Source organism: Eretmochelys imbricata, chromosome 3, assembly GCF_965152235.1.
Source record: "Eretmochelys imbricata isolate rEreImb1 chromosome 3, rEreImb1.hap1, whole genome shotgun sequence".
In the NCBI taxonomy this organism is placed as follows: Eukaryota; Metazoa; Chordata; order Testudines; family Cheloniidae; genus Eretmochelys; species Eretmochelys imbricata.
Window position 1 is genome coordinate 35,896,619 of NC_135574.1, and position 27,393 is coordinate 35,924,011.

The following is a 27,393-nucleotide window of genomic DNA, read 5'->3' on the forward strand; positions in this document are numbered from 1 at the left end:
TTACTAGCTACTTTTAAAAATGTAGGCCTGTACTGTTTACAAGCATTGAGATATCACAGTGGGAGGAGTAGTATAAAAACCTGACTAGAAGACGTGGTGTTGAACCATCATAGCTCAAGACTGCACATTGTCCCAGTGCAGTAATTCATGATGATAGGCTACTCCAACTGCTGTAAGAGAATCTTACTCCTGACCATTATTGCGCTTGAGCACAATGTATAGCTCTCTCTATTTGTCGTACTTAGAACTGTTTTACAAATTAACAGAGTATCTGGATTGATTCTCTATCAAATAGGGATAAATTAAGGGATGGTAGTGGTTCTTCTGTTGATCCAGAGACCTCATTTGAAAATACAGGGTTTTAAATACTGAATTAAAAAAATGAAACAATCAACTGTGAGTGCACAAATAGGAGGAACTGAGTTTATTGGCTTGGGAGGGTGGGATATACACACTAGAAGATGCTGAAAGCAAATCTGCATTCAGGATTTAACTTTTATGATAAATGCTACTTATACATTCTCTGGAACCCTTAGCCATGTTATGAGAGTTGATAATATCATGTTTCTCCCACAATCACTGAAGAATTTATAATAACAACCATCAATACAAGTCAGCTCAAACGTGTCACTCCTGAAAAAAGGAATCCATCTGAGTAAATGTGATTATGGATACGACAGTTAGGAATAACTGAATAGTAACAGACCTGCAGAGATGAAGCTGGCTATAGTTCAGCACAAAATCCCAATAGTGACAGGCAAGGATTATTGTTCCAGATCGTGTAGATAGTGTAGTAATTCTGCTATATGTTCATAATTAGAGATTTTATTACATTTCATTCATAAGAGGAACATTTACATATTCGCGAGTATGTACAGTTTTAAAAATCAGCCTTTCATAAAACAAATTGGTAGATGAAAACAAACTATCCTAACTTGAGACACTGAGTGTTAAAGCTATCACCCTCTTTGACAGCTACAGCCTCAAGCAGCACTTGCTTCTTCTGCATACTGCGGGATGACTCCAATTCATACATAGTTGTCAAATTGAAAAGAACACTCTCATGTAGGTAGTGTTTAGGGTCCTGCTGAACCATTCCTTCCAACTGCCGGAGGGAATCCTTCAATTTTCCCAGATAAAGCAAACAAACAGCCGCATTGTTATTAGCCTAGAGAAAAAGATTATAATATATATATTGAGTCTGGAGTCAAACCAAATTTAATAAGTCTTTACTTTTTTTTTTTTTTTTTGCAAATATTTGCAATTGTTGAAATGTATTATTTATCCTACAATTCAATTCTTTTATCCTTGGCATGGGGAGCTTGGTTACTTTAAGTGTCTATCCCATAAGAAAAACTAGCTGACCTCCAACATCTGAAGTTCTAAAAGATAGAAGAATCCAAGCTGGAATTCAGATTGGTAAAGGGGCTCAACAGATAAGGTTAAAAGCGAGCTGAAAGTGGTTTCAGATACCACATTTGTCCTTGAATCCTCCTGCCAATTATTCTAGTTTTACACTTGCATATTCCTATTTTTAAAAATGTCCTTCTCTCCCCTGCAGCTACATGAAACACAGATGCAAACAGGGGAAACTGATTTACTGAAACTGACTTTTAAGTCAATGGGTAGATTCACTAACTAGGGCAGTCCAAATAAATCCCAAATGCTCATCAGGTTCCATATCCTGTTCATCAGAGCAGAATTTATTAAGTAACACAAGGTACAAAAGAGATAAAAGTAGTATGAAATACTTAGCAATGGAAATTTTCACACTTTCTGAAAGCTGGGGATAGGGGAAGACACAACCCTCTTTCCTAAGTAGGTCTCCCACAAATGAGGGGAAGTGGTCTCTAGTTATAGCAGGTGGCATTTACAGCCGGCAGTCACAGGACTCCAAGCATGTGCTCCCTGAACTTGGTTCCCTCAGTCTTAAAGGGGCCCGGGAACATGGCACTGGGAATATATGCTTGTGCCCAAGGGTCAGCATACCGATACATCCCTATAGTCAGAGGGCTGCTAAATATACAAGTAAACAAGATGAAAAAACTTGACAATTCTTCTGTAATGTCTTTCAGTGATAAGAATTTTAGACTCTGATTTACAGCTGGCTCTATATGGGCAGACCCATGTGCATGCACAGATGCAGTTTCAGGATCAGGAGCCTTTAGTGTTATTTCTAAATACAGTAATTAAAATGGGGTAAAAAAGTGTGATTTTTCAAGTGGATAGTGTCCCTTTAATACTATCCGATGATAAATTATTTCCTCATATGTTTGCAATTACCATTTTGTTTTCCAATATGTATCTCTAACAAAACAAAGCCAACATATAAAAGCCCTCACAGAGCCCCCTTAACATGTAACCCATTACAGTGCGTGCAGTAAACAATCATGCTCTTCAGGTAAACTGGTCCTGCCTTCCCCTACTCATCCCTTTGTTTTTATTTGTCTTATCTTTATGTATAGAGAAAGCCCTTTGGAGCGTGGACCATATCTAATTTTTCTATAGAGCTCCAAGCACCCTTTGCGTGCTATCTATATCTTAGGGATAAGATAAGACAGGAACCACTCAGGTGTCAATTCAATGTAGTACATCCGGAGTCTTACCACAGCATTTGCAGGGTCAATCTTTAAAATTTCTGTGAAGGCTCTGTGAGCGTCTGCAAAATTATTCTGACCAAGATGGAGAAATGCTCTAGAAAGTAAGTGACACATGAGTCAGTTATCCTGAAAAACCCAAGGTGATAATACATTTCAAATGGAACGGAGACCACTTTTTATTTTCCCTATTATAAATGCGAAGAGTTTTTGACATTTGCTCTTCACAGTGTAATCGTGAGCCAGCTGCGAGACACAGATTTACAGACAAATGAAGTGACAATTCAGATCATTGACCACTTCAGATATTCTGCCAACAAAGCAATGCTTTTCTATATTTGTTATTAAAATACAGAGAGTCTTCCTAAAATAATTTCTCTGTGAAACTACAAGTGTTATGTCTGTTTCCAGAACACACCTGTAGTATTATTTTACTTGTCAAAATATATTTAGCTAATATGATAAACACCAAAACCTGAGGACTCCATCATGCAATCTGATTTACTAGTGCATATCTTGGCATCCATTTGAAGCTAGCAAGTGCTGGGTCTGTACTAGCAAATCTGATTGCAGGATCAGAATCCAAAAGAGCTTCTTTGTTCCTAAAAGTATATATTGAAAAAATAGGGTAAAATATGCAATGCTTTGAAGAATGAGAAATAACTTTGTAAAATCAACTCTTGTAACTAAAGAGTTTCAAGCCAGGATAAGATGACTACACCAAGTAATACAGATCTCATGGGTGTACATGCCATTCAGTCTCACTTCTGACAGATGTGGTTACATAAAAGAGAGCAAGAAAGAGAAAGAGATACTCTCAAGGGTACTTTAAAACTCACAATGCACATTTTGCAAAATCATATTTTAAAGTTTTATTTAGCTCTTAAATTATCTACCTGTTCATTAAAACCATAATTTGGTGCTGTAGTCCATCCCATTTCTGACTCATTTTCTCAACATCGTGAAAATATTTTTCTGCGGTTTTTATATCTCCAATCTGGATGACAAAAATTACAAGAAAGTTAGGACAATGCATGAGAAAGACCCATTCAAATGAGCTCTTCATGGGACATCCTTCCACAAAGAACCAAAACGTGAAAACATATGAAGTATTAAAGTAACTGGCATCATAATTCTACCTCTCCGATTAGCCATTATTCACTGTGAATGGACTAAAGCCGATATCAAGGCTGACTTTTACAATTCCTCATTAAGCTCATAGAAGTGAATAACAAAAAACACATACAGTCTCCTCTTCCCTAAGGACCTGGTTCTTAAACTGGGCTCAGTGGAACATTAGAATATTATGTAGTGGTGGCTTTGTCTCCTCATTTCTAACAGCTTTGACAGGTGTCCAGGCTCTCCATTGTAAAGAAAACCCCAGGGGTTTGCAAAATTAGCTGGAAATGAGAAGATAGCAGAGCTACCTCCAATAGCTACTACACAAGAGAGGAAACAGGATCACACCTCAAAGCTAGGAGCCACCAATCATAAGTGAGATGGAGCATGGTAGCCAGGTAGCTTGTGGAAGATCCATTCTTCAGATGGCCACCCCACCTATGACCAGAGGAGATCTAGTTCCCTCCTGAGCAATCACCCCACAGCCAGAGACCAGAGAACAACCCCCGCCACTGCTGCTACGGAGACAAAAATACCAGGTAGAGAAGCCACTTAGAAGAGTCTCAGTTAGGGAACTGGGGAAGGGATAATGTGGTGGATTCAGAATTATTGGGCTAGATGATAAAAGGAGTGCGTGGGTGGAAGGAGTGATGGATTTGGGAACTGTCAGAAAACAGAATTCATAATTCTTTTGGGAGGGTGGTCAAGGTGTAAAGTAAATCAAATGTCACAGTTTTTAAGTTAGGAGTGATTATTTTAGGAAATAAGCTTTTTCTTCTCTTTTAGCAAAAATATGGTAGTTTACAAAACTTATCATGAACAATTCTTATTTCTTAACTGTATCTCAGCATTCAAGTGTCTGAATAATATGCAATTACTATACATAAACTATTCATTTGTTAAGTGCCCTTACTCCATTAAATAAATGGAAAGTATTTATCTCTTTCGCTTTTCCAGGATATCTGACATACAAGAATCAGTTTAAATTAGTCCTGGAATTTTAACCATTTAAAATTACTTTCCCACCGCCACCGGATTTTATTTAATTAATTTAGGAATTTCAGTCACTTTTTCTGAACTAATGTAACTATTATGATTATTAATGCTTCCAAATTAACACAAAACCCTCTTGTTAGCCTCAAATAATCAAACCCATGGTTAATGTTCCTCCATTGTAAACTGCACTGACTAACCATGGTTTCTGTTAGTCTGAAAAATAGGATTATTTTTCAAAAAATATTTTAGGGGCTATTTTTAAGTCCCCTTTGCTGTAATTTATTGCAGAAACTGGGTTTAAAATAGTCACAGAACAACTTAAAAGCACTGGTTTGTAAATTAAACAGTAATTTCACTTTTCAAGTCCTTTGATGGAGTTATTCAAATAGCAAATAAGGGTTAGCTAGCAAGCAGATTCAGAGTACTTTAGGAGCATAAAATGAAATACTGAAGACCAAACCATCTTCATTGTTTCCTCCTAACCTATCAGGCTGACTTTGTCTCTGATATGTCCCAAGTAGTTGCTGACAGCTTTACTCACATTACCTCTTAAAGCATCTCTGGGGTAATCTGTGGCCTTTTCTGCTTTTTCCAAATCTCTCCCCTCATTTAGTATTTATATGATGGTAGCTATTGAAGGCCTCATTCAAAATCAGGGACCCACTGGGCTAGGAAGACATGATTCCTGCCCTAAGAAGCTCATAACAAATAAGTGACATTTGGAAGGTGAAGGATATAGGTAACATTAAACATAAAACATCACACACACTATTTTGTATACTTAAAAAGAAAATTAAAAACCCTTCAACTATATCTCACAGCTCCTGAACCAACACATTATAACATCTTATAGGCATTACAGAAGAATTGGGTCTTGTGAGAAATTTGAAGTAAGAGAGAATACAACACGTAGCTTATCCTTATGCCAATGTTACGTCTCCCAAGACTCCACCCTCGACTTCATATTCATAGCACTTCTTCACTAATCATATAGAATCATAGAATATCAGGGTTGGAAGGGACCTCCGGAGGTCATCTAGTCCAACCCCCTGCTCAAAGCAGGACCAATCCCCAATTTTTTGCCCCAGATCCCTAAATGGCCCCCTACAAGGATTGAACTCACAACCCTGGGTTTATCTAGTAATTCACCATTGCATTACTTCACACTTAGGAGCTGAATTCCACTCCCAAAATACCTTTGGTACTTTCATAAATGTGCCTCTTCTGGTTGCAAGTCATGGCTAGCAGATCAGTTTGAGACTACTTGGGAATCACTTGGCACCATTTTTCTGAGAAACTGTGAGGCTTGAGTGCTGAAAAGTTCCCTTTGCCTTTCCCCTCAGTTTTTGCAAAAGGTTTTGTCTTCTTCTCATGGAGTTTGCCTGTTCTAGAGTTCAAACATGCTACACAGCTGACACCTACACATGCTGGCTCCCAACTCCTCTTTGCTACACCTCTCTCTCTCTCTCCCCGAGTTTAATTAAAGAAAAGGTAAAAGAATTACCTCTGTAAAATCAGGATGGTAAATATCTTACAGGGTAATCAGATTCAAAACAGAGAATCCCTTTAGGCAAAACCTTAAGTTACCAAAAGACACAAAAACAGGAATATACATTCCCTCCAGCACAGCTTATTTTACCAGCCATTAAACAAAAGGAAATTTAACTCATTTTCTAGCTATATTACTTAGTAACTTAACAGGAGTTGGAAGGCTCCATTCCTGATCTGTTCCCGGCAAAAGCAACACACAGACAGGAGTTTTTTTTTGGTGTAGTGGTCGGGTATACATTTCCGATTTACGCAAAACTCGAGTGACGCAAGGCGTTCCGGAATGGAACGATTGCACAAGTCGGGGAGCATCTTTTGACATTAAATTCCTGTATCAGTTGCTTAGCACTCTCAAGATGGAATTTCTTGTTATTAAATTTCAGTCCAGTTTACCCTCTCTCAATGAGGTTTTATTCTTATTTTCATAAACAGGCAATTTGAATCCTTCTTTTATTCAAAACTACCAAATAAAAACAGGAGATATTGCCAAGCAATAAAGACATTTTCCCTGATGCACCAGGCCAAAGAACTATTTGCATTTAGAAGTTGTGTTTTCATTAACTATTGTCCAGGGTTATGTAAGCAGGCCAACAGGTACCTCATGCTTTATTTTCCCTTCTGCTACTCTATGAGGAAAGGTCCAGTTCTGGCAGTAAAACCACTAATTCAAATAATCCCATGTCATAGCCAACCATCAAGGAGGATAACAACTTGACAGGATTCATCTCAGAGCCTGTTAACACCACTCTTTAAATTGGATGGACAGTCTGCTCTTCAGAGACATGGGGCAGTCTGCGCACACTCTCTCGAGGTTGATAGTGTCAATGAAGTCACTGATGTATCTGAGAGAAAGAATCCAGGGACAGGAAGTGATCTCTGCTTTGTCACATGACAGTGCCAAGTAAAGCATCCAAACTGGCTGATCGATTTTTCTATTATGACCAAGAATTATTAGTTATGTGGATTTCGAGTAGCTTTATTCATAGTTAGTAGAAGTTGTCTATTCAGGTTATAATTAACTTTCATATTTTTCAATTGTATAGGAATTTCACTTCAACGTTCAGATCAATTCTGATTCAGAAAAAGACCTTCAAACACCACCTCCACTCTACTGAATGATCAACTACCTTGAAATAAAATTTCTGCTAGAAAAACTGAAAATTCCATAATTGGATTTGTTTGAATGACAACTTATATGATTTCAAATGAACAATAATAATGTAATTATCTTTTGTCCACCTAAAAAGAAACCCCAAATAGAACAGTTTAATTTTCTAGCCTTATCACCACAGACAAGAAGAAAGTTTATAAATACATCATTTAAGTACTAATATTGTTCTTTATTAATAAAAGAGAAAGTCTGAAGTGTTTAACATTAAGGAATGTTACAAACCCATTCTTTATGGATTTGTTGGATATGAAATATTAGGACTTAAATTTTCATCAGATAACTATGTAGCATAGCAATAAGAGATCATTTTTTGAAAAACAATGTAATATTCCAACAGTATTTAATAGGTGTCATCTACACAGCCATATGCACATTGTTTGTACACATGAAACACTACTGGCTTTTCTCTCCAGAATGGAAATAATGCCATGGCAAAAGGAAGGTGAGGAAATTCTGACATGGCTTTTGGATTAAGCTGTTTAGGGAGCAGTTTGATTAAACACCAGAAGCCTGTCTGGGTTTGAAGAAGAGGGAAATTAGATTTGGGGTGAAATCCTGGCCCCATTAAAGTCTGTGGGAATTTTGCTATAGACTCTAGCGGGACCAGGGTCTCACCATTTGAGCTGATATAATTATTAGGTATAATTTCCATAGTGTGATCTTTGTTAGATAATGTAATTAAAGTTTGATTCACCACTGTAAATACTTTACATTTTCTAATCTAGTCAAATGTTTCATGGTAGAAATTCTGCTGTTTCATCTTATTTTAAAGTCTCTACTACATATAGGTTGCCATATATACACCTAATAAGAAGAACAACAGAGTTTTAAATACAGCAATTACTCATTACATTACTGTCAACAATGTTACTTAGCATATTCAGAGTAACATATATACCTGAAGAAAAATCCTTCCAATTCCACTCAACAGCTGAGGTTCCTGTTCTGGGTAATATTTGATGACTGTGTGATATGCATCTACAGCAAGCACATAGTCCTAAGGGGGAAAAAGCACATGACTAGATTTTAAGATCAGCATTCACTCATTGTTTTATGTACGCTCATTTTAAAAAGTGTGTATGCAGTAAACAGATATTAATGAGAATGAACGAGTACAGAATTAAAATCATTTCAAATATTTAATGTTAATGGAATTTCCTCCCAACATGGCAGTGCTAGCTGCCGGCTATGCTAACCTTCTGACTATTCAGTTCTATTGGAAATGTACACTACACCCAGTGATAAAGTGGCAGATTTTTCTTTACATTTCTTTTTCCAACTGGGTCACGTCTCTCCTCAGCAAAATTAGCAACACAACCTGACTATTTACTCTTCAGCTTCCAATAATGATTTCGGGTGGCATTTTCAAAAGCACCTAAGTGAATTAAAAGCACAAGTGCCATTTAGTCTAAATCAATGGGGATTATGCACCCAAGTGATTTTGGCACTTCTGAAAATTCCATGTGTAAATTGTAATATAAGGACTTCTAGTGTGCGATGCTCAGAATCAAAACCATATCAGAGACTAAAGGGCACAGCCTGCTCGTTCCAGGCTTTGCCAGCTATCTTGAGACGCTTGTGTATACACTCTGCCTAGTAGCCTACCATTTTGTTTTGTTTTGCCTCTTGAAGGTGCTCTAATCTCTGCAAATTTTAATGCTGAAAAGCAACAGGGGTCACTTTCCCCCCCAACTTACTTGGAAAAAATGCCACAGGCATTTCTTCTGCCTTCTCCTCTACTCCATAACTGATGGCAGATATTGTGAACTGTGTTATGTTTTCTTAAGGCTATATTTAAAATGACTAAGACCTGCCTATTTCTGACCCAGATCATGACCTGTAATAATCCAATTTTGCAGTAACAAAAATCAAAGAGATCTTCAATTGCAAACAATTTGCAAACTGTGACTATACTTCATTAACAATGATACATGTATAATATTTAATAACTGACATATTTAGAGCTCTTGTTCTCACTCTGATGCACCATGTCATACTAAATGGTACTGTATCAATATTGGCTACACCAGAAGTTCAAAAATCGAACAGACAGACCCTAAAAAGTCAGGTGGTTTTATTTGGTCCGCTTTCTTTTGAACTCCCTTTTCCATCAATGTATGTGTGATATTTACACTGTTGAGAACTCTCACAAATTTATAGTGAGTAAGGTGATTTTGGCCTCTGCTACTGGAACTCTTGGTAGAGAACTCAACCGAGATTGGGGGCCCATTGTACTAAGCATCGTATAAACAACACATAGTATGAAACAGTACCTGCGCTGAAGAGCTTACAGTCTAGTGAAAAGCATGGTAGTGACTTTGTGAGGCAGGAGCTGGAACTGGGATTCACCAAACTCACCTCATATAGGGACCACCAGACTTGTATTAGGTAGGAACAGCTTTTAATCCCTGTTGAGCTAGCTATGATTCAAACTGGTGATGGACAGGTGAAAGGCTCTATAGTCTTGTCATTTCGTGAGATGCTTCCATAAGCATTAATGTTACACCATTGAGAACAAGGCTAGCTTTCTGGAATAATACGTTTATTAAATTAAATTCTGATCTTTTAGGGGAGTTCACCAACAGGCTCTTCCACTCTGGACACAGGCAAAACCTCCCACATTCTGTTAGTCTTAGTCTTAAACACACACTAAAGGCTTTTCTTGCACCTTAAAGTTAACTTGAGTTATAACTTGAGTCCCATCCATATATAAAACCTCTTACCTCAAGTGTGCTGGAGTTTTTAACTTGAGTGGCTAGCCCAAGCGGGGGCATATTTTAAAACTCGAGAGAGCACGTGTGGATACAGGTTAACACTACTCAAGTGCAGCTAGACCTCCACTGCCTTCCCACAATTCTTCCCCCACCTCCAATAGCCAGATAGGGCAGAAAAGTTCTCCCACAAATCAGTGGGAAAGAATTCATAGAGCAGCTCAACTTATTGCAGTGCTAAGAATCATGGGATGTGTACCCAGAAGTCTTTGTACCACATATGAGTGAATGCAGCTGCTTGAATATTATTTTGCAGTGTGGCTGCTCCATCTTGAGCTATGCTAACTTGAGAGGAATAACTTGAGGGTAGAGAACCTGAGTTAACTCTTCAGTGAAGAGACAAAGCAGTCTGTCACAACATATGTCTAAAGGGACAATTATACGTAACCAATTACACATAATAAAAATGCAACAGTAAAATAAATGGGATGTTATACTAATTAACTTTTAAATGCAATGTTTTACAAAATAAAATAATTCCAATTATCACTCTGCGGTCCTTACCCTAACTTTTATACATATATGTAGTTTTTCACCCCCACATGGATATGAGCAGGGCTGGAAACCACAATCTTCTGATCCAAAGCATAGACCTCCTCCACTTTAGCTTAAAGAGTAAGTGGTAAGAGGAAAGCATGCCGTTATCTGTATGAAGACTAGCCCATATAGGGAGACACCACACACAGTGAGTGGGTTACAGAAATGGAAGGCTGGACAACAGGGTGACTGGTTTCTATTCTGCGTTCTGGGAGCAGATGGTGGTGTAGCGGTTACAGAGAGCATAACCTAATGAAACAATGCCCCTGCTTGTGACATATGTAGGGTTGTATTCTGGGTGTAAAAGGGTGAGTCGCTAACACTTATCACAGAATCATAGAATATCAGGGTTGGGAGGGACCTCAGGAGGTCATCTAGTCCAACCCCCTGCTCAAAAGCAGGGCCAATCCCCAATTAAATCATCCCAGCCAGGGCTTTGTCAAGCCTGACCTTAAAAACTTCTAAGGAAGGAGATTCCACCACTTCAGCTAAAGAACCACACCTCTTCGCATGGATGCAGTAGAAGAGTCATTAATCTGTGGGCTTACCCACTACACTATGGCACAGAGCCACATGGCACTAATGTTAGTTACACAAGCACCTGATTTGACAGGTTCCTTCTGGATGACTATGTTGCAAAGTGGATAAACTTAGCTCTGTTATATTAGAGACCTGTGTTTCATTCTCAGCTCTGCTTGAAGCAGGTTTGTGTAAGCTCCCAGTTATCTGTGCAAATGGTGAAGGACAGTTACCCTCCTATATGATATGAAATCTTGGCTTATAATAAGGGTTGAGAAGGGTACAGAAACGTTAACAGCAGTCACTGGAAGCATTAGGACTAGAACTCATGGTCTTGGGGCTTAAAAGGTTCATGCACCTTCACTAAACTATAAAACAGAAGTAGGGAGTTCTCTCTCTCACACACTGCTTCCTAAAAAAAAAAAAAATCACACGAAGGCTGAAGATTTTTGCATCATCATGAGAATGCCTGCAGGAGGGGACAAATTTGCATTACTCATGATTAATTTATGAGAATGGACAAAACTGTGTTAAATTTTAATAACTTTTGAATCAAGCACTATTTAGACCTAAACCTAGATAGACTAACTCATGTAAATAGTCCCAATAAATCCAATCGGGCTATTTGCGTGAAGAAAAGTAAAATATGTTTTTGCACCCTCAACTGGTCATTAGGATTAGTCCTGAAAAACTGGTCCTGAGATAGGAGAGAGGACAATTTATGCTGTCTCTGTCTTTTAAATCAAAAGAGAATCCAGATCAGAAGAGAATGCTCAGACATCAGACTCTTCTGTCACTAGTATAAATTGTGGTCTTCCCTTCCTCCTCCACATCGTTTTAACTGCAGTAGAGCCAGTGCTGCCCCCACCCTGAGCACCGACTCCACACTCCCATTGGCTGAGAACCGGCCAATGGGAGCTAGGGAGTGGTGCCCACGGGTGAGAGCCACAAGGAGCCGCTTGCACGCCTCCGCCTAGGAGCTGGACCAGCTGCTGGCTGCTTCTGGGGCGCAGCGCGGTCTGCGGTGCCAGGACAGGCTGGAAGCCTGCCATAGCACCCCCGCTACACTGCTGACCTGGAGCTGCCTGAGGTAAGCCCGTGCCCCGACCATGCGCACCAATCCCCTGCCGCAGCCCTGAGACCCCCACAAACCCAGAGCCCCTTCCTGCACCCTAAACCCCTCTTACCTGGCCCCACACCAGAGCCTGCACCCCCAGCCCAGACCCCCTCCTGCACCCTAACCTCCTGCCCCAGCCCACAGCTCCCTCCCACATCCTGCACCCCTCACCCCTGTACCCTAACCCTCTGCCCAAGCCTTGAGCCTTTCCCACACCTCAAACCCCTCATCCCCAGCTGTTGTGTCGCGGGCATCAACAATTTTCTTCAACTGGGTAGCCAGAAAAAAAAGTTTGAAAACCACTAGGTTAGAGGACTAGCCTTGGGAAAGGAGACCCAGGTTCAATTCTCTGTTGCACCACAGGTTTCCGGTGTGATCGTGGGTCACTTCTCTGTGCCTCAAATCACCACCTTTTCTACCTAACAGGGCTATTAGCGAGGTGCTCATATACTGTGGTAATGTGGCCATGTAAGTACAGAACTCCATGGGCCACGTAAGTTTTCCTTTCAGGATGGTCAAGAAGAATGACACTGAGGGGAATTTATTGGGTTTAATATTTAAGGCTGGGATTGTTAAAAGAGCCTAAAGGAGTTAGGTACCCAACTCCCATGGAAACTAATTATTTTAGGGTCCTTTGACAACCGTAGCCTTAAAGATAATCTATAATTATATTTCAACAAATACTAGTTAACTTTTTTGGCCAAAGGAAAAGGTTAATAAAATTTACAGCTGGAAATTAGTCAATGTTTTTTACACCAAGGTTACAGGGAACGTTATTATAGTTCAGAAAATAACCGTTGTCATCATCACCACTCTACCCAACATCACAAATGATTCAAGTAACAAACAGTATTTCAGAATCAACACAGGATTACATCCCAATATAATATATTGTCACTAGATGGCGATAGATTGCACTGACTCAGTTCAGCAGAAACCCAGAATTTGTTTGTTTATTCATTACACTGGAAAACAAAAAGCTTCAATTTTGAATGATATATTTTACAATGAATACTCCTCTAGAAGTATATTACAGACAACTGATATCTTTTACACATATCTGAAGCTTTTGTGTAATTCGTTTCTTCAAAAAACACTTATCCTCAAGAAAGACCACGTTTAAAAATCATTATTTGAAAAAATAATCAATTAAAGCAGAGATGAATATCTGAGCATTGTTTGTTATTAAGACTGTTTTAACATTTGGGAAAATTTAAAGGAAAAAATAAACAAGAAGCCCATTTACCCATCAGAGGGTTTGTGGCATATACCGTATAGATTATCTTCACACTTTGTCCTGATTTTAACTGCAATATGATTTATGTTTGAAAACTGCTCTTAAAATATTCTGACTCTTATAAGTGTCAAGTATCAGGGGGTAGCTGTGTTATTCTGTATCCACAAAAACAATGAGGAGTCTGGTGGCACCTTAAAGACTAATGGATCTATTTGGGCATAAGCTTTCGTGGGTAAAAAACCCACTTCTTCATACATCTTCATAGAATATTAGGGTTGGAAGAGACCTTAGGAGGTCATCCAGTCCAATCCCCTGCTCAAAGCAGGACCAACCCCAACTAAATCATCCCAGCCAGGGCTTTGTCAAGCGGTGCCTCAAAAACCTCTAAGGATGGAGATTCTACCACCTTTCTAGGTAACCCATTGCAGTGCTTCACCACCCTCCTAGTGAAATAGTGTTTCCTAATATCCAACCTAGACCTCCCACACTGCAACTTGAGACCATGGCTTCTTGTTCCGTCATCTGCCACGACTGAGAACAGCCTAGCTCCATCCTCTTTGGAACCCCCCTTCAGGTAGTTGAAGGCTGCCATCAAATCCCCCCTCACTCTCTTCTGCAGACTAAACAAGCCCAGTTCCCTCAGCCTCTCCTCGTAAGTCATGTGCCCCAGCCCCCTAATAATTTTTGTTGCCCTCCGCAATAATTTTTGTTGGACTCTCTCCAATGTGTCCACATCCCTTCTGTAGTGGGGGGGACCAAAACTGGATGCAATACTCGAGGTGTGGCCTCACCAGTGCCATCACTTCCCTCGATCTGCTGGAAATGCTCCTACTAATACAGTCCAATATGCCACTGGCCTTCTTGGCAATGAGGGCACACTGATGACTCATATCCAGCTTCTCATCCACTGTAAGCCCCAGGTCCTTTTCTACAGAACTGCTGCTTAGCCAGTCAGTCCCCAGCCTGTAGCGGTGCTTGGGATTCTGAAGAAGTGCATCTGAAGAAGTGTGTTTTTTACCCACAAAAGCTTATGCCCCAAAAAAAATCTGTTAGTCTTTAAGGTGTCACCGGACTCCTCGTTGACTCTTATAAGGCAGTTCTTGAAAATTATGTGCATTATGGAAAGGCACATGCAACATATTCAAGGACAAGTTTAATACAGGTAATGGCTATGTTGGGGGTTCAATAGCAACATATAATTGTCATGTGGGAAATCTGAATTCTGGAAATAAATCTTGGAATTCTAGTTTCCTAGATTGAGAGTTATAATACAGATTGTGAATACACTTGGTTTTGAGAAATGAAGGAAGGAGAATGAGTTGCAGTTCTCTTAAAGCAACCTTGTCAGAAACACTGATGACTTGCTTAGAAATTGGAGTTCATGCCACTATTGAAGTGAGAAGAAAATATCATGAAAAGGATGAAACGGGAATAGAAGCAAGAAAGGCATACAGAAGCAGAAAAGAAGAGGAGAGTAGAAGTGACTAAAGGAGATATAGGGAGCTTAGGGAAAAAATTAGTATAGTTAAAAGCAAAGTTACTGTATAACTTGTTGAAAACCTGCAGTGTTTGCTAACTATATTTCTTTAACTGGATATTTTTATACTCCAGTTATACATTTAAGTTTGGGATGGAGACTCAGTGTTTAAATTTTTTTCCCACCTGCATTTGAAAAAGGAGAGTTTCCTGAAAACTAACTGTGTCTCAGGATTCTGATTCAAAACAAAGACTTGTTTGCTTTAAAGACAGAATAGGGCTTCTTTCTAACCACCCTGATTTGCTGTGCTGTTGTATTTACGTAAGAGGGAATAGTGCTGATCTCACTCTAACTATTCCGAATATGCATTTCCATCTCCTGGGATCCTCATAAGAGCAGAATGCTGCATTTTAAGGCAGTCTCTGAGTAACTGACGCTTTCATACCTGTACTCTATTTGAGATATTATTTGAGTGTTAAAAACCATCAAGAAAACAAGGCTTACGAGCAGCTTATTCAGCTTTATGGAAAGCTAGGTTCAGGAATGCTGTTGAGCAACTAGGATCATAAGAACAGTCATACTGGGTCAGACCAATGGTCCATCTGGCCCAGTATTCTGTCTTCCAGCAGTGGCCAATGCCAGGTGCTTCAGAAGGAATGACCAGAACAGGCAATTGTCAAGGTATCCACCCCCACATTGTCCACTCCCAACTTCTGGCAGTCAGTCAGAGGCTAAGTAAACCCAGAGCATGGGGTTGCATCTCTGACCATCTTGGCTAATATCCACTGATGGACCTATCCTCCATGAACTTATCTAATTCTTTTTTGAACCGTTACAGTTTTGGGCTTCACAACATCCCAATAATGCTGTGAAGGCCAAAACTGTAACAGGGTTCAACACTAGGAATATGGAGAAGTTCAGAGCCTGGTCTGTGAGAGGTTATAGTGCGGACAGTGATGCTCTGGAGTTTTGCTGCTAACTGATCCATAAAGTAGCTTTAAGATCTGGATTGAGGCAGTCCATAGCTCTTGCCACAAGCTTAGCACAGGGGCATCCCTATTCCCATGGCAACGAGGTCTACTTTGGAAGAAGTTTGTTGTTCCCTCTTTCTGAATGCAAGGAGAAGCTGTTGCACAAAATGGAGTAGGAAGGCTTACAGGAGAGGGTGGAAAAACAGGCAAAAAATAGCCAACTCCACTCTGACTGTTCCTTCCTTTGCAGCTATAGGAGACTAAAAACTCCAGGGTCAGAATCTAGTTGCACAGACATATGGACAAGGCAGAAGATGTATTTGGATGCTTCAAGTCTGTGTCACACACAAAGCCTACAGTATCATTACTGTGTGCAACTAGAGCAACATTCCTAGTACATAGTTTGAGAAAGACAGAGAGAGCATATAATTGGTTTTAATTACAGTATTTAGTTAAGTGTTTGAAAAATTCAATTTAAAAATGCAAATTCTGTATTGTTATTGCATGTGCTCTGAAATGATTTCAGGAGAAATAAGTGTAGATATGGTCCTAAAGAACACTGCTGCAAGTGGTTATCTATTAAGTAAGTAATTACTAAGTCTAATTAATTCTTCACTAAGCTAAACCTTGTACAGTCAGGTAGTCTTCCCCTATCCACGCACCAGTAATTCTCTTGCACTTCCTCTGACATTCTATTCTAGTATATACGGTAACTCTGCAGTTATTGCCACCCACGTACCTTCATCATTAGCAGACAGTTTGCCATGGAGTACATCACCCGGCCCAGACGTGACCTCCACAGCTCAACAGAGGCTACAAAATAAGAGCAGCTTGTGAATGTGCACAAATAAATTAGAGGTTTTTTCTAGCCATCAATTATTGGTCCTATGAATTCTGATTTAAAAGATCCCCCTTGTTAAAATCACTGGGTTTTAGCATAGAATTTTTAATTCTTTGCCACACCATACTGTCAGATAGAAAATACTGCCTCTCTTAAAAGGACTAATTCGATTGATTCTAGGAAAAGAATATCTGCATAAATGATGCAACGATGCAAAAGCAACAGACAACCTTTCAGCTTTTAGTTCAGGCAACATATTAAATACTAAAAGAAGCCACACATTTTCTAATATCAGAACAGAAGATACATAGAAACATCTAAATAAGTATTACCATCAGCATACAATTGTGTAATTTATGGGATTAAATTTAATCAACTAAAAACCCAAACGTAGCCTGAAATCTCATCTCAAAGCCAGAACATGCAGGGTCAGAGCTCACTCAGTCTGGGACTATTTGTTTTCCTCTGGCTTAGTGATCTGGTGGAAAAATCTGCCAAGTCTGTCTGTCTTTTCCACGCTCCTGGAGTTTGCAGGCTTTAAAGGCTGCAGCAGCAGATTGCTCATTCCCTTGGTTTGAGACAGACTCATGATGTTGTAAGAGAATGGTTCTCCCTATGTATCCACTGTCACAGGGACCATAGATCAGAGAGACGTGCAAATCTGAGGATATCCGCTTTATATCTTCAGACCACGTTTACAGATCACGGATTGGATGCACATAAAAATTTTGTATTCGTGCAGGGCTCTATAGATCAGTACTAGAAATAAATGTAGTCTTCTGTCCTTCAAAAATAGACATTAGGGATATTAATTTGGTACATGATTGATTTTGAATTAAATTATTTGAAAACAAATATTACGGCTCACCCTGACGATCAACTCTCAAAGTTACTGTATTGGGGTTGGAAAGACAGGAAGAAAAAGGGGGGATTGCAACAGAACAGTGATAACTGTTTGTTCTTGTGTAGCAATAAAGGGGTCTGTTATAAAAACCATGGCAGGTTACAGAGAGTTAATTTTTTTTAATGGATTTACAAATGCCATTCATTACAAGTAATAAAAGCTGGGTGAGACAGGTAAAAAAATATAACTATGTTCTAGACACATTAAAAATTGAGTGCATAGTTGTGTCTCCAAGATTGGACCTGGTATTTAATTTATAATAGCTTCCTTAGTCATAGCTCTCTTATATCATTCAGCAGTATGAAGTCATATTTTATATATTTTCCACCCCAAGTTCATGTAAAACATGTATTGCCATTACTGGAGAGTACATTGCATACCATGAGAGGACATTCTACCCCATGTTTTCTACCTTTTGTTTCTTTCTGAGCCCATGGCAGAAACAGGGCAGTGTTAAATAACTCTTTCCAATGATGTTAACATCCCATTTTTGAAGCAATTTAGGTTTGTCAAGTGCATTTCCTGATGTTTTTGTGCTTGTGTTGTCTCTAAATGTTAATATTAAAAAAAATTGGGGTTACATTGGTCTGAGATCCAGTCAGTTGATTGAAAATTAAGCTATTATGTAGCTCATACCATATTTCAAACTTACTGTGATGTGTTTAAAAAAGAATGCATTTGATTATAGTTTATTGTTTTGTGTTGTGACATCACTTGGTTATAAAGAACACTTTCTGTTATTGCTGGCACTATTAAAATGTCTGTGTGGTAGCCAGGACAGGCAGAGAATAAAGTAAAAACAGCAGCTAATGAGAAGTTTCAAATATGCTGGAAAATGGAACCTAGATGGCTGCGTACATTTCTACAGCTGCTCAATACACAGAAGACAATGGGAGTTCTGAACATTGAGCAGCTACAAGCTCAGGCCCAGTAAGTCCGAAGGCTGAATAAATATGCAAGATGCACTAAAAGGACACTCAGGAGGGATTCTTATTGCTGGCAGCAAGGGGCTAAAGAATGACATGGGAAAACAAAAAATAGAAACCCAATACCTGATGATTATTAGTAGTAACCCAGTAGTAGAAATGACAATAACTCACCTTGCAAGCCCTTGCTGTTACACTATCCATCTGAACATTCCTTCCTAATGGTTATTAATTTAGGCTCTGATTGTACAGTGGCTCTATGTGCTCCCATTCATTTCAATGGGAGCTCTGTGCGTGGTGCAGCTGCAGACTTGGTTCCTTATAGAAAACAAACGTGCTGCCAGGCAAATGGTGCAGTGCTAAATCTCTCCTACTGAACAATTGGAAAATGAGACATTCTGCTCCACACTAGAGAAGATGTATGTCATGGGCTGGTTGGTGCAGCACCTACTCACACTGGCAATAAGGAAATTACTCCCCAGACATAATCCCCATAATGACTTAAGGTTGTCTTCAGCCACAGTTAATAAGGTTTGTTTCAGCTGGATTTTCCACAAAAATAAAAGCGTCCTGCAGCTCAAAGCGCAGCACAGGGGCAAGTAGGGAGCAGAGCCGACCAACCCCATCAGGCAAGAGCAGCCAACAGTCCCTGCAAGCATCCCCAGAGTCCTTTGGCACTGTTAGGCAGACAGGCAGTTGTACTCCAAGCACAGCAGCATCTCTCCCAGCTGTTCAGCTACTCCCTCCCCTGGTTCCTGCTGACTACCTTTTTTCTAGCTCTTCCCCCTGCTGAGTTGAGCACAGCTCTAAAGGCAGTTGCAGACACAGTGGCGTAGAGCAAGGAGCCAGTTACCTGCAGGTCAGAGGGGCAGCCTGCAGGGGACAGAGCTAGTAAGTGGCTAGGAGAGAAGTCTCTGCGTATGTGACAAAAAGCAGTCAGTCTTTTAGAGAGAGGGTGGGGAATGGCAAAAAGGCCTGGGGAAAATGAGGAGGGAATCCATGTGGGAGAAAGCCAATGAGTGGAAAAGAGTGAAATCCTATGAAGGAAGCCAGGTATGGAGAGGGAATAGAAGGTGAAAACAGAGCCACATAGAGAAGGAGCTTCATTTTTTCAAATAATTTTTGAGAAAGGCCAAGTATTTCTCTCTGCTTTTTGGTCTTGTCCCCAGAAAGAAGTAAATTTAATATTCACCAGAATACATATGCAAATAGCTGGCTGATGGGTTCTTGCACATGCCCCTTCCCCCTAAAAAGCACTTAGAGATTTGTCTAAAGCAAAATTTCACATTGGTTGGCAACTATACCCAGGCAAACTGATTTATTCTCCTCCCACCCTAATGGTAGACAACGATTTCCTAGACCCTGTAGGGGAACAGTGTCCTGAGGAATGTTAACCAGGTTAACTCATAGATCGTTGGCAGTGGAAGAAAGGCTTCTGGCTTCCTGTGATAGATGTTTTAACCCCTAGCTTGCTAGACATGGTAAGGGGTACACCTGCCCTGTTACAGTGCCTAAAACCTCACGTCAGATAAAATTTTCAAGAGCACTTAAATTACTTAGGTGCCTAAGTCCCGTTTTTCAAAAAAGTGACTAGGGTTGCCACTTCTGAAGTACAAAATACAGGCACATCCAGGATGATGCTCAGCCCATAAAACTTGAAAGCTGACAGTGTACTGAGCACCCTTACAGATTTATTGGGACAACTACCTCATAAAAAGGATGATGCTGGGATGTCTAAGCTAGCCAATGGGAGAGGCTGATGAGAGGGGTGTATCCTTAGCCCCACTCCTCTGACAAAGTTAGGTGCCTAAGTCAGGGAGGAGCTTATGTCTGCTTGCAATCCCCAGCTGGAAACCCCTCTCATGGTGTCAGATGACTTAGGTGCCTAAGTGGTTCCTTGCAAGAAATGCTGGAGGAGGTGGCGATGGTATCTCCCGTATAATTTTTAGCCCAGTGGTTAAAACACTTACGCAGGATGTGGAAGACCTGGGCTCAAATCTCACCTCTGTTTGATGGGACCAAAGGATTTAAGCCGGGGCCTCTCATGTCTCAGAAGAGTGTACTAACCATGTGGTAAGGAATAGCCTGATGTGGGGCTCCCTCAGTCTCTCCTACTGAAGCTGTTCCACTTTATATTAATACTTACATAAGCATAGGGCCAGAGAGAGAGAAAGTGCAAATGAGACTATAGGCCAGTGGTTAGGGCACCCACCTGGGATGTGGGAGACCCTAGATCCAGTCCCCCAGCTCCAATCACTCTTTCACATCCAACTTCAGCAGGAAAGATTGAGAGCACTCCACATCAGAATATCCCATAGTTCAATGGTTACAGCACCTTCCTGAGAGGTGTGAGTCCCCTGTTTAAATCCAGTACCCCCATCAAATAGAGGGAGACTGAACCTAGGTCTCCCATATCCCAGGCAAGTGCTCTAACCACTGTGCTAAATGTTATAAGCGAGAGCACAACCACCACTTCTCCCTCCTCCAGCTGGATTCTGAAGAGTCCCCATCCATTAAGCATGCTCTTTGCATGCTTACCGGACTGGGCCCAACAGGAAAGATAGGCATCTCCCCGCCTATTTTCCCCTGATTTGAGGATCCCGCTGCAGGTTAGGCATCTGGACGCCACGAGCGAGGTGTTGTGCACATGCACAGAGGCAAAATCTTTGGTGTCTTGGGAACTTTTAAAGCAAAAATTTAGGTACTGAGTGAATTTAGGGTTAGGAGGCAGCCAAACAGGGTTTTATGAATTGTAGTGGAGTTTAGGAGCCTAAGTCTCTTTGGGATGCTAAGGCCCAGATCCACAAATCTCACTGATTTTCAGTGAGCCTTAGGCTCTCAAGTGGGAAAAAGGAATGTTTTTCTTGTCAGGATTCTCTATCAGCAGCTCCCGACTCAATCCCCTTTCTTCCTGCCCCATGATCTTTAATAAATAAGTTAATTAAAATAAAAAGGAAAAAAGAAAATGTCTCCTATAAATATTAAATCAAAATATGGTAATACATAGCAAAAGACCTTTCAAATTAATATAATCTGCTGGGACCAACAGGGAAGGAGGGAAAATTTGGATCTCAAGAAGTTTCTCAGATTTCAGGGGAGAAGATTGATGGAGGCAATGAGCCTCTTAAGACAGATACCCATCTGGTCTGTCTCCAATGCCTCAGCAATGCATTGATTTTCTTGTACACCTAACACTAAAGAATGGCAGTCATACTCTCTGTTTCTTCAAACTACAAAGGAGATTTGATTTAATTCACCAATTTGATCAAAATAAAAGGTGAAACTGTTAAATGAATTCCAGCAAATAAAAATACAAGATGTATCATTTCAGGGGCTGAAGAGACTATAATATCACAAAAGTACTCTTTTAACAGCTTTGGGGAAGTCTTTTGAAAACTTTTGGCATACCTGGGCAAGTTATAAAAATACACTGCCTGTAAAAAGAAATTTTAAAAAAATGCCTACCTTGTCTGTTCTCTTGTGTAATGTTAGTCATACGTCCATCTTCTGCTAAGCCTTGCGCCAAATTTTCTAATATCTGTAGCAAATTTTTTAAAACCTAACATGAGTTTAAACAGGCATTCTGGAATTAGGCAGCATTTTGTATTATATGCAAGTTATCTACAGTTGTCATAGTCTGTATGTAAAACAATTCAAACAGGAGTGTTTCACATGGACACATTTCAAAATCACTGATTATTACTATAGCTAGATCAATCATAACAGAAAGCCTTTGAACTGTAGTGCTGATGTTAGAGTTCAGGTTTATGATACTCACAAAGCATTAAAAGACAGCATATACCAGGGACATATGCATTTTGTTAAGCAAAATATCAAATATGCTCCAGAAGAGAATGATTCAGCTCTTGCAAAAATGTCAAACTGATTCCAGAAGAGAACTAAGAGGTTTTTTTAAATTTTATTTTATGTATCCCATAAATTCATTGATGCTCTGGTTTTAAACAGAATTTGCCCCCTTTTTGTTCTTAAATTAAATAATGATCCTTCTAACTCTCAGCTCCATTTGCTTCCCAAAGTTGGGATTTTGTTGCTGTTTTTTATTTATTACAGATTTAAATAATATAAGCTATGGAGTGAGCAAAAAATTATGTTTGCTGGATTATCTGGAGAATGAATATGTATAACTATTGGAGCATCTGGTTTAAGATATCTGCACTTTGAAAAAAAAAAAAAATATATATATATATCTACAGTTTCATTTGCAATTTAAGCCAATTGCATTTCTCCAATCCCGCTATGGTGTACCTAAATGTCTCTCTGACTTCTGAAGATTACCCTATTTTTGCTGATTCCCATCCCCTCATAAATCACCGCATTTCAGTTTCATCTTTTTGGTCACAGTAGACTGAGTGGGACTCCCTTAAGAGCCTGTTAAGCCACTCACTCTTTAATTAGCTGGTGGGTTTAGTTTATCAGCAACATAGGAGGCACTCCCTCTCCTAGGAGCCCAGTGCATTGCGTACCTAGTGCTTTCAGCTCATGACAGTTTAAAGAGAGATTATTTACAGTGCAGTAGCACTCAAAATGTGCTTTGTGCTTTCCAAACAATAAAAGAAATAGGTAAAATTGTCAAAAGAGATCAATTGATTCCAGAGCTTAAGTTCTATTTTGAAAAGTGCCTTAGGCATGAAGAGCCTTTTGAAAATGGGGTTCAGGAACTTAAAGAATAGATTTTTAAAGAAGTTTAGGTGCCAAAAGATGCAGCTAGGAGCCTAGTGCCTCTTCAGCAGTGTATACAAAATGGCCATTTAGGTCAACAGGCAGGCAAAAGGAAAGTTTATTTTGCAACAGAAGAGAATCATGGGTTAAAATGCAACTCTGAAGTAATTACACTGATTTCATTCTGGTTACACCGGGAATGATTTTAGTCCAAGGCAGGTTTCTCTTCTCTTTAAATTTTTGTCTCCAGGTGAGTGTTTGTTAGAGTTTCTTTCACGGTAGTATTAGCATTTAAATGGTCCCAGCTAGATTTTCAAGTGAACACATCATTGAGGTAAATGGAAGAAACAGTTTATACCTTTGCTGCTGATGCTACTGTTTGTCTGGAGACAGTTCTCTGCAATGCTGGCTTAACAGGGCAACAGCATATTGATTTATGCAGGGAAGACTAGTGGTACCACACAGTGTATTAGCAATTTCCACCCCCTGTTTCCCTGCCCTAAAACAAGAAACTTAACTTACGCAGAAAAAGGCAGAATTTGCAATGAGACACAAATTGCAGAACATGCAATTTCTGCAGTTCCTGTGATTGTTTCACTGGTTATATTCATAGCTGTATTTGAACTCAGTGGAAAAATGTACATGATCTAAATTCCTCCTTGAGGCATATCCACAGCTATACATTTGATTAAATAAAACTAGATTCTGGGAAAAGTTTCCATTCAACAATCTGCATAAGGAATGCAAAACAAAACTCTAGTTATGCATGCATGACCCTGATTAGGGTAAACTTTATTTTTCTGTGTGAACTTGGTGTTTATCACAATGGGAGAATTATAATACTCTATACTAATATTATAATCCTAATAAGGATTACGCAGGCAGGCGCTGTACTAACTGACCACAGAAACTTTGATTATGCCCCTTGATATGCACTTGAAAAGCTTTGGTTATGCCAGTCCTTGAGCTCTCTTGAATAGGATCTGCCCATTTGGCTACAGTTTATACTGTAACATGACTAAATATTTAATATGACTAAAACTGATTGGCTGGCTAAGCCTTAGAGATGACTTCATGCCCCATGTTTATATCTGATGAAGTTTTGGTTGCAACATCATCAGAACTCAACTTGAATATTGAGTGCAATTGTGTGTACCTGATTATAGAAACACACTGGCAAATGCGAGGGAGTTCACATAAGAGTAAAATGATCAGGGGGCTGGAGAGACCAAGTTAAGAGCAGAATGAAAGAGTTAAATGTGATGTGCATAGATTGTAGACGTCACTTTAGCCAAAGATCTGAATAGGTTAAACACCATGGAGTGAGAGGTAATACTTAGGATTATACAGAGTTTAAATTAGGGGTAATGTGATGAAATTAAGTAAAGGAAAACAGAATACTAGGAAATTTTCTTACTGTATTAGCGTGGAATAGTCTCCCAAGGGAAGTGGTGTCAACCTCACAGGCTGGTTCATTAAAAACTAGACTAAGCATTAGAAAACAATCATGCATTGGCAGGGAGCTAAAAGGTGAGCTAATACGTCTTTTCGCACCTCTAGCTTTTATGATTCCAAGATCATAAGATTTACATAATGGGTATCCATAGACACTTCTGTACTTGAGAAGGAGGGCTAATGATTTTGAAATATTCCTCCTTCACTTTTAAAGTAATAAAACAAAACACTATTGGTTTATGGCTGCAAAGATCCCCCGTCATCAATTCCCCCTATTTTTAATGTTATTTTTTTGGTTGTGCCATGACTTTTTCTTTTAATGTGGAGAACGTGTTCTACTTATGAACACTGCAGACAATGTCCTGATTAACAGATTTGTGTGACCAATTATATATGCAGAAATGTCAGATTTAGTAATTTTTTCTAAGCAATTTCAAATGTTTTAGGTGGTTAAATTGCCAACTTTGTAAAATTTCTCATCTGTCCTGTTTATGCATCTTCCTCTTTATTTCATTCTCTCTCCCTTACACCTCTTCCTGCAATTCCTGTCTTAGAGGTGCACTGGAAGACAAAATATGTATCTGATGGCACACAACTAAAGCCATCTGGTTGTTAGGCCTTTAAAATAACTGAATAGCAATATATCTTTTAAAAATAAAAATAAAAATAAAAAGAGGAAATGCATATCTTTCATCTCAAGGTTGACCAGACATCTTTGTTCTGGCAGGGAATCATGGCTAATTATGTCATAAGTGGGATGTGTCCATTTTAACACAGCCAGTTGCAAGCTCTGACACATGCCAAAGAGCGTGGCACTTCAAATACCAGATAGCACAAGACCAGGATTTGAAACACTATAATATATTGTGTGCCAGTGTATGCAAAATTCAATATGGAGGTACCATGCTGATGCTGAGCTCAGAAGCAGTTAGGAGGTGAGTCTCTTTAAGATAAGGAAGAGTGCTTATCCAGGAGCATGTAAAGGAAAGTCAGAGAAGAGGCAGGACATAAAGCCAGTGGGTCAGAAAGTCAGAGTCACAGTCTAAGGCCAGAAGGGATCCCCAGATGAGAGGCCACCAACACTACCCACACACTAAACCCAACAGCAGCAGATACACTCTGCAAGATGATGAAAAATGTCCCAAAAAGAATTTCTCCCAATTGCCAAACTCTGTACATCCCATAAGTGTTTCCAAACAGTTCTTCTTTTTAAACAGTACGGCAAGAGCCACAGAACCCTTCATTTGCCAAACCCTGTACACAGCAGAAAGAATGGAGTCCTGGTTTTTGGTTTAAAATCCTAGTTATTCTGCTATGTTTTGTTTTATTAAATACATTGGTAAAACTTGCCAACTGTCTTAAACAACAAAATAACATTGGAAATTATCTATCTTCTGCATTTGTATTATTCAAGGTATTTCTGAGAGTAAGTATAGCAAATACAACAAACACTGAGGTATTCATATTTATTTATCTTTGGTAAAGTTGCAAAATTTTTCAGTATCACAACTGTATGCAACGCTACAGTTCTTTAAAGAGCTAATCTGGAATTTATAATAGAGTTTACAATAAATAAAAACAGTATCTCTTAATCTGAGATACTAGAAGAGGTATTTGTTGTAAACTTTGTACAGGGAAGCTTTTGTCACATTTGCATACAAGGAGTACCCACAACGGTACTAGTCTAACTTCAGCACTGAAAAGTGCTCGTTAAAAACAAGAAATAACACTGCATTAAATCTCAATCTTTTAAAAATAACTGATTAGAATTTCCAAATAACTATCACTTCCATCACTGTATGCAGTGTTGTTGTAGCCATCTTGGTTCCAGGATATTAGAGAGACAAGGTGGGTGAGATAATATCTTTTATTGGACCAACTTCTGCTGGTGAAAAAGCTGAGCTTTTGAGTAAGAAAAGAGCGTAAGAAGAGCTCTGTGTAAACTCGAAAGTGTCTCTCTTTCACCAACAGAAGTTGGTCCAATAGAAGACACTACCTCAGTCACTTTCTCACTTCCACTGTAAGTTATCCAGAGTGCTAATATCTTTTGATGGGGGGAAGCAGACTTCTTGGTCAGTAAGAGCTTACTATGCTCTCCTTTCATGCAGCTGTACAAGAAGATAAACCCTCCTACTCAGGCATGCACAGTCTCTATCAGGATGCAGCCATTTTTCTACCCAGCTATTGTCTCCCTTACCCCAGTCAACAGAGCTGGCAGGCATGGGGAGAGAGGGAAGAATTCTACATCCCAAAAAGGTGTGAAAGTAAATTACTCCCCAGAAGCTGTGGAAGGAGTGGCACAATCCTTTCCTTGTGCAATTTCTGGGGCCCTGCACTTAAATACCATCCCATTGTCGGGGCTAGTCTAAAGCCTAAATCTAGTCCTACACTGGATCCTCTGGGTAAAGGCAGTAAAATATACCTGCATAAACATAAAGAGATTCTATTGTATAGAGCACAGTTTTGTCAAACTGTGTGGTGTACTGCCCTGGGGGGGAGGGCACGAGGAGGTTTTCAGGGGGCATAG

General features: G+C 39.6%; 1 protein-coding gene across 2 annotated transcripts in view; it reads right to left on the reverse strand.

Moving 5' to 3' along the window:
- Positions 1–401: 401 nt before the first annotated feature.
- TRAPPC12 (trafficking protein particle complex subunit 12) overlaps positions 402–27,393 on the reverse strand; it is an 80,363-nt gene continuing 53,371 nt past the window's right edge. Inside the window, exons 7-12 of one of the 2 annotated variants that reach the window (XM_077812575.1) lie at positions 22,197–22,269; positions 16,800–16,873; positions 8,330–8,428; positions 3,494–3,594; positions 2,607–2,694; positions 402–1,168 (exon numbers count right to left, since the gene is read on the reverse strand). In XM_077812575.1, coding sequence (XP_077668701.1) covers positions 926–1,168; positions 2,607–2,694; positions 3,494–3,594; positions 8,330–8,428; positions 16,800–16,873; positions 22,197–22,269 — 678 coding nt within the window. In that variant the 3' untranslated portion in view covers positions 402–925. Of the gene's footprint in view, positions 1,169–2,606; positions 2,695–3,493; positions 3,595–8,329; positions 8,429–16,799; positions 16,874–22,196; positions 22,270–27,393 lie in introns of those variants that run through there. The other variant, XR_013345560.1, reaches the window with a different exon arrangement.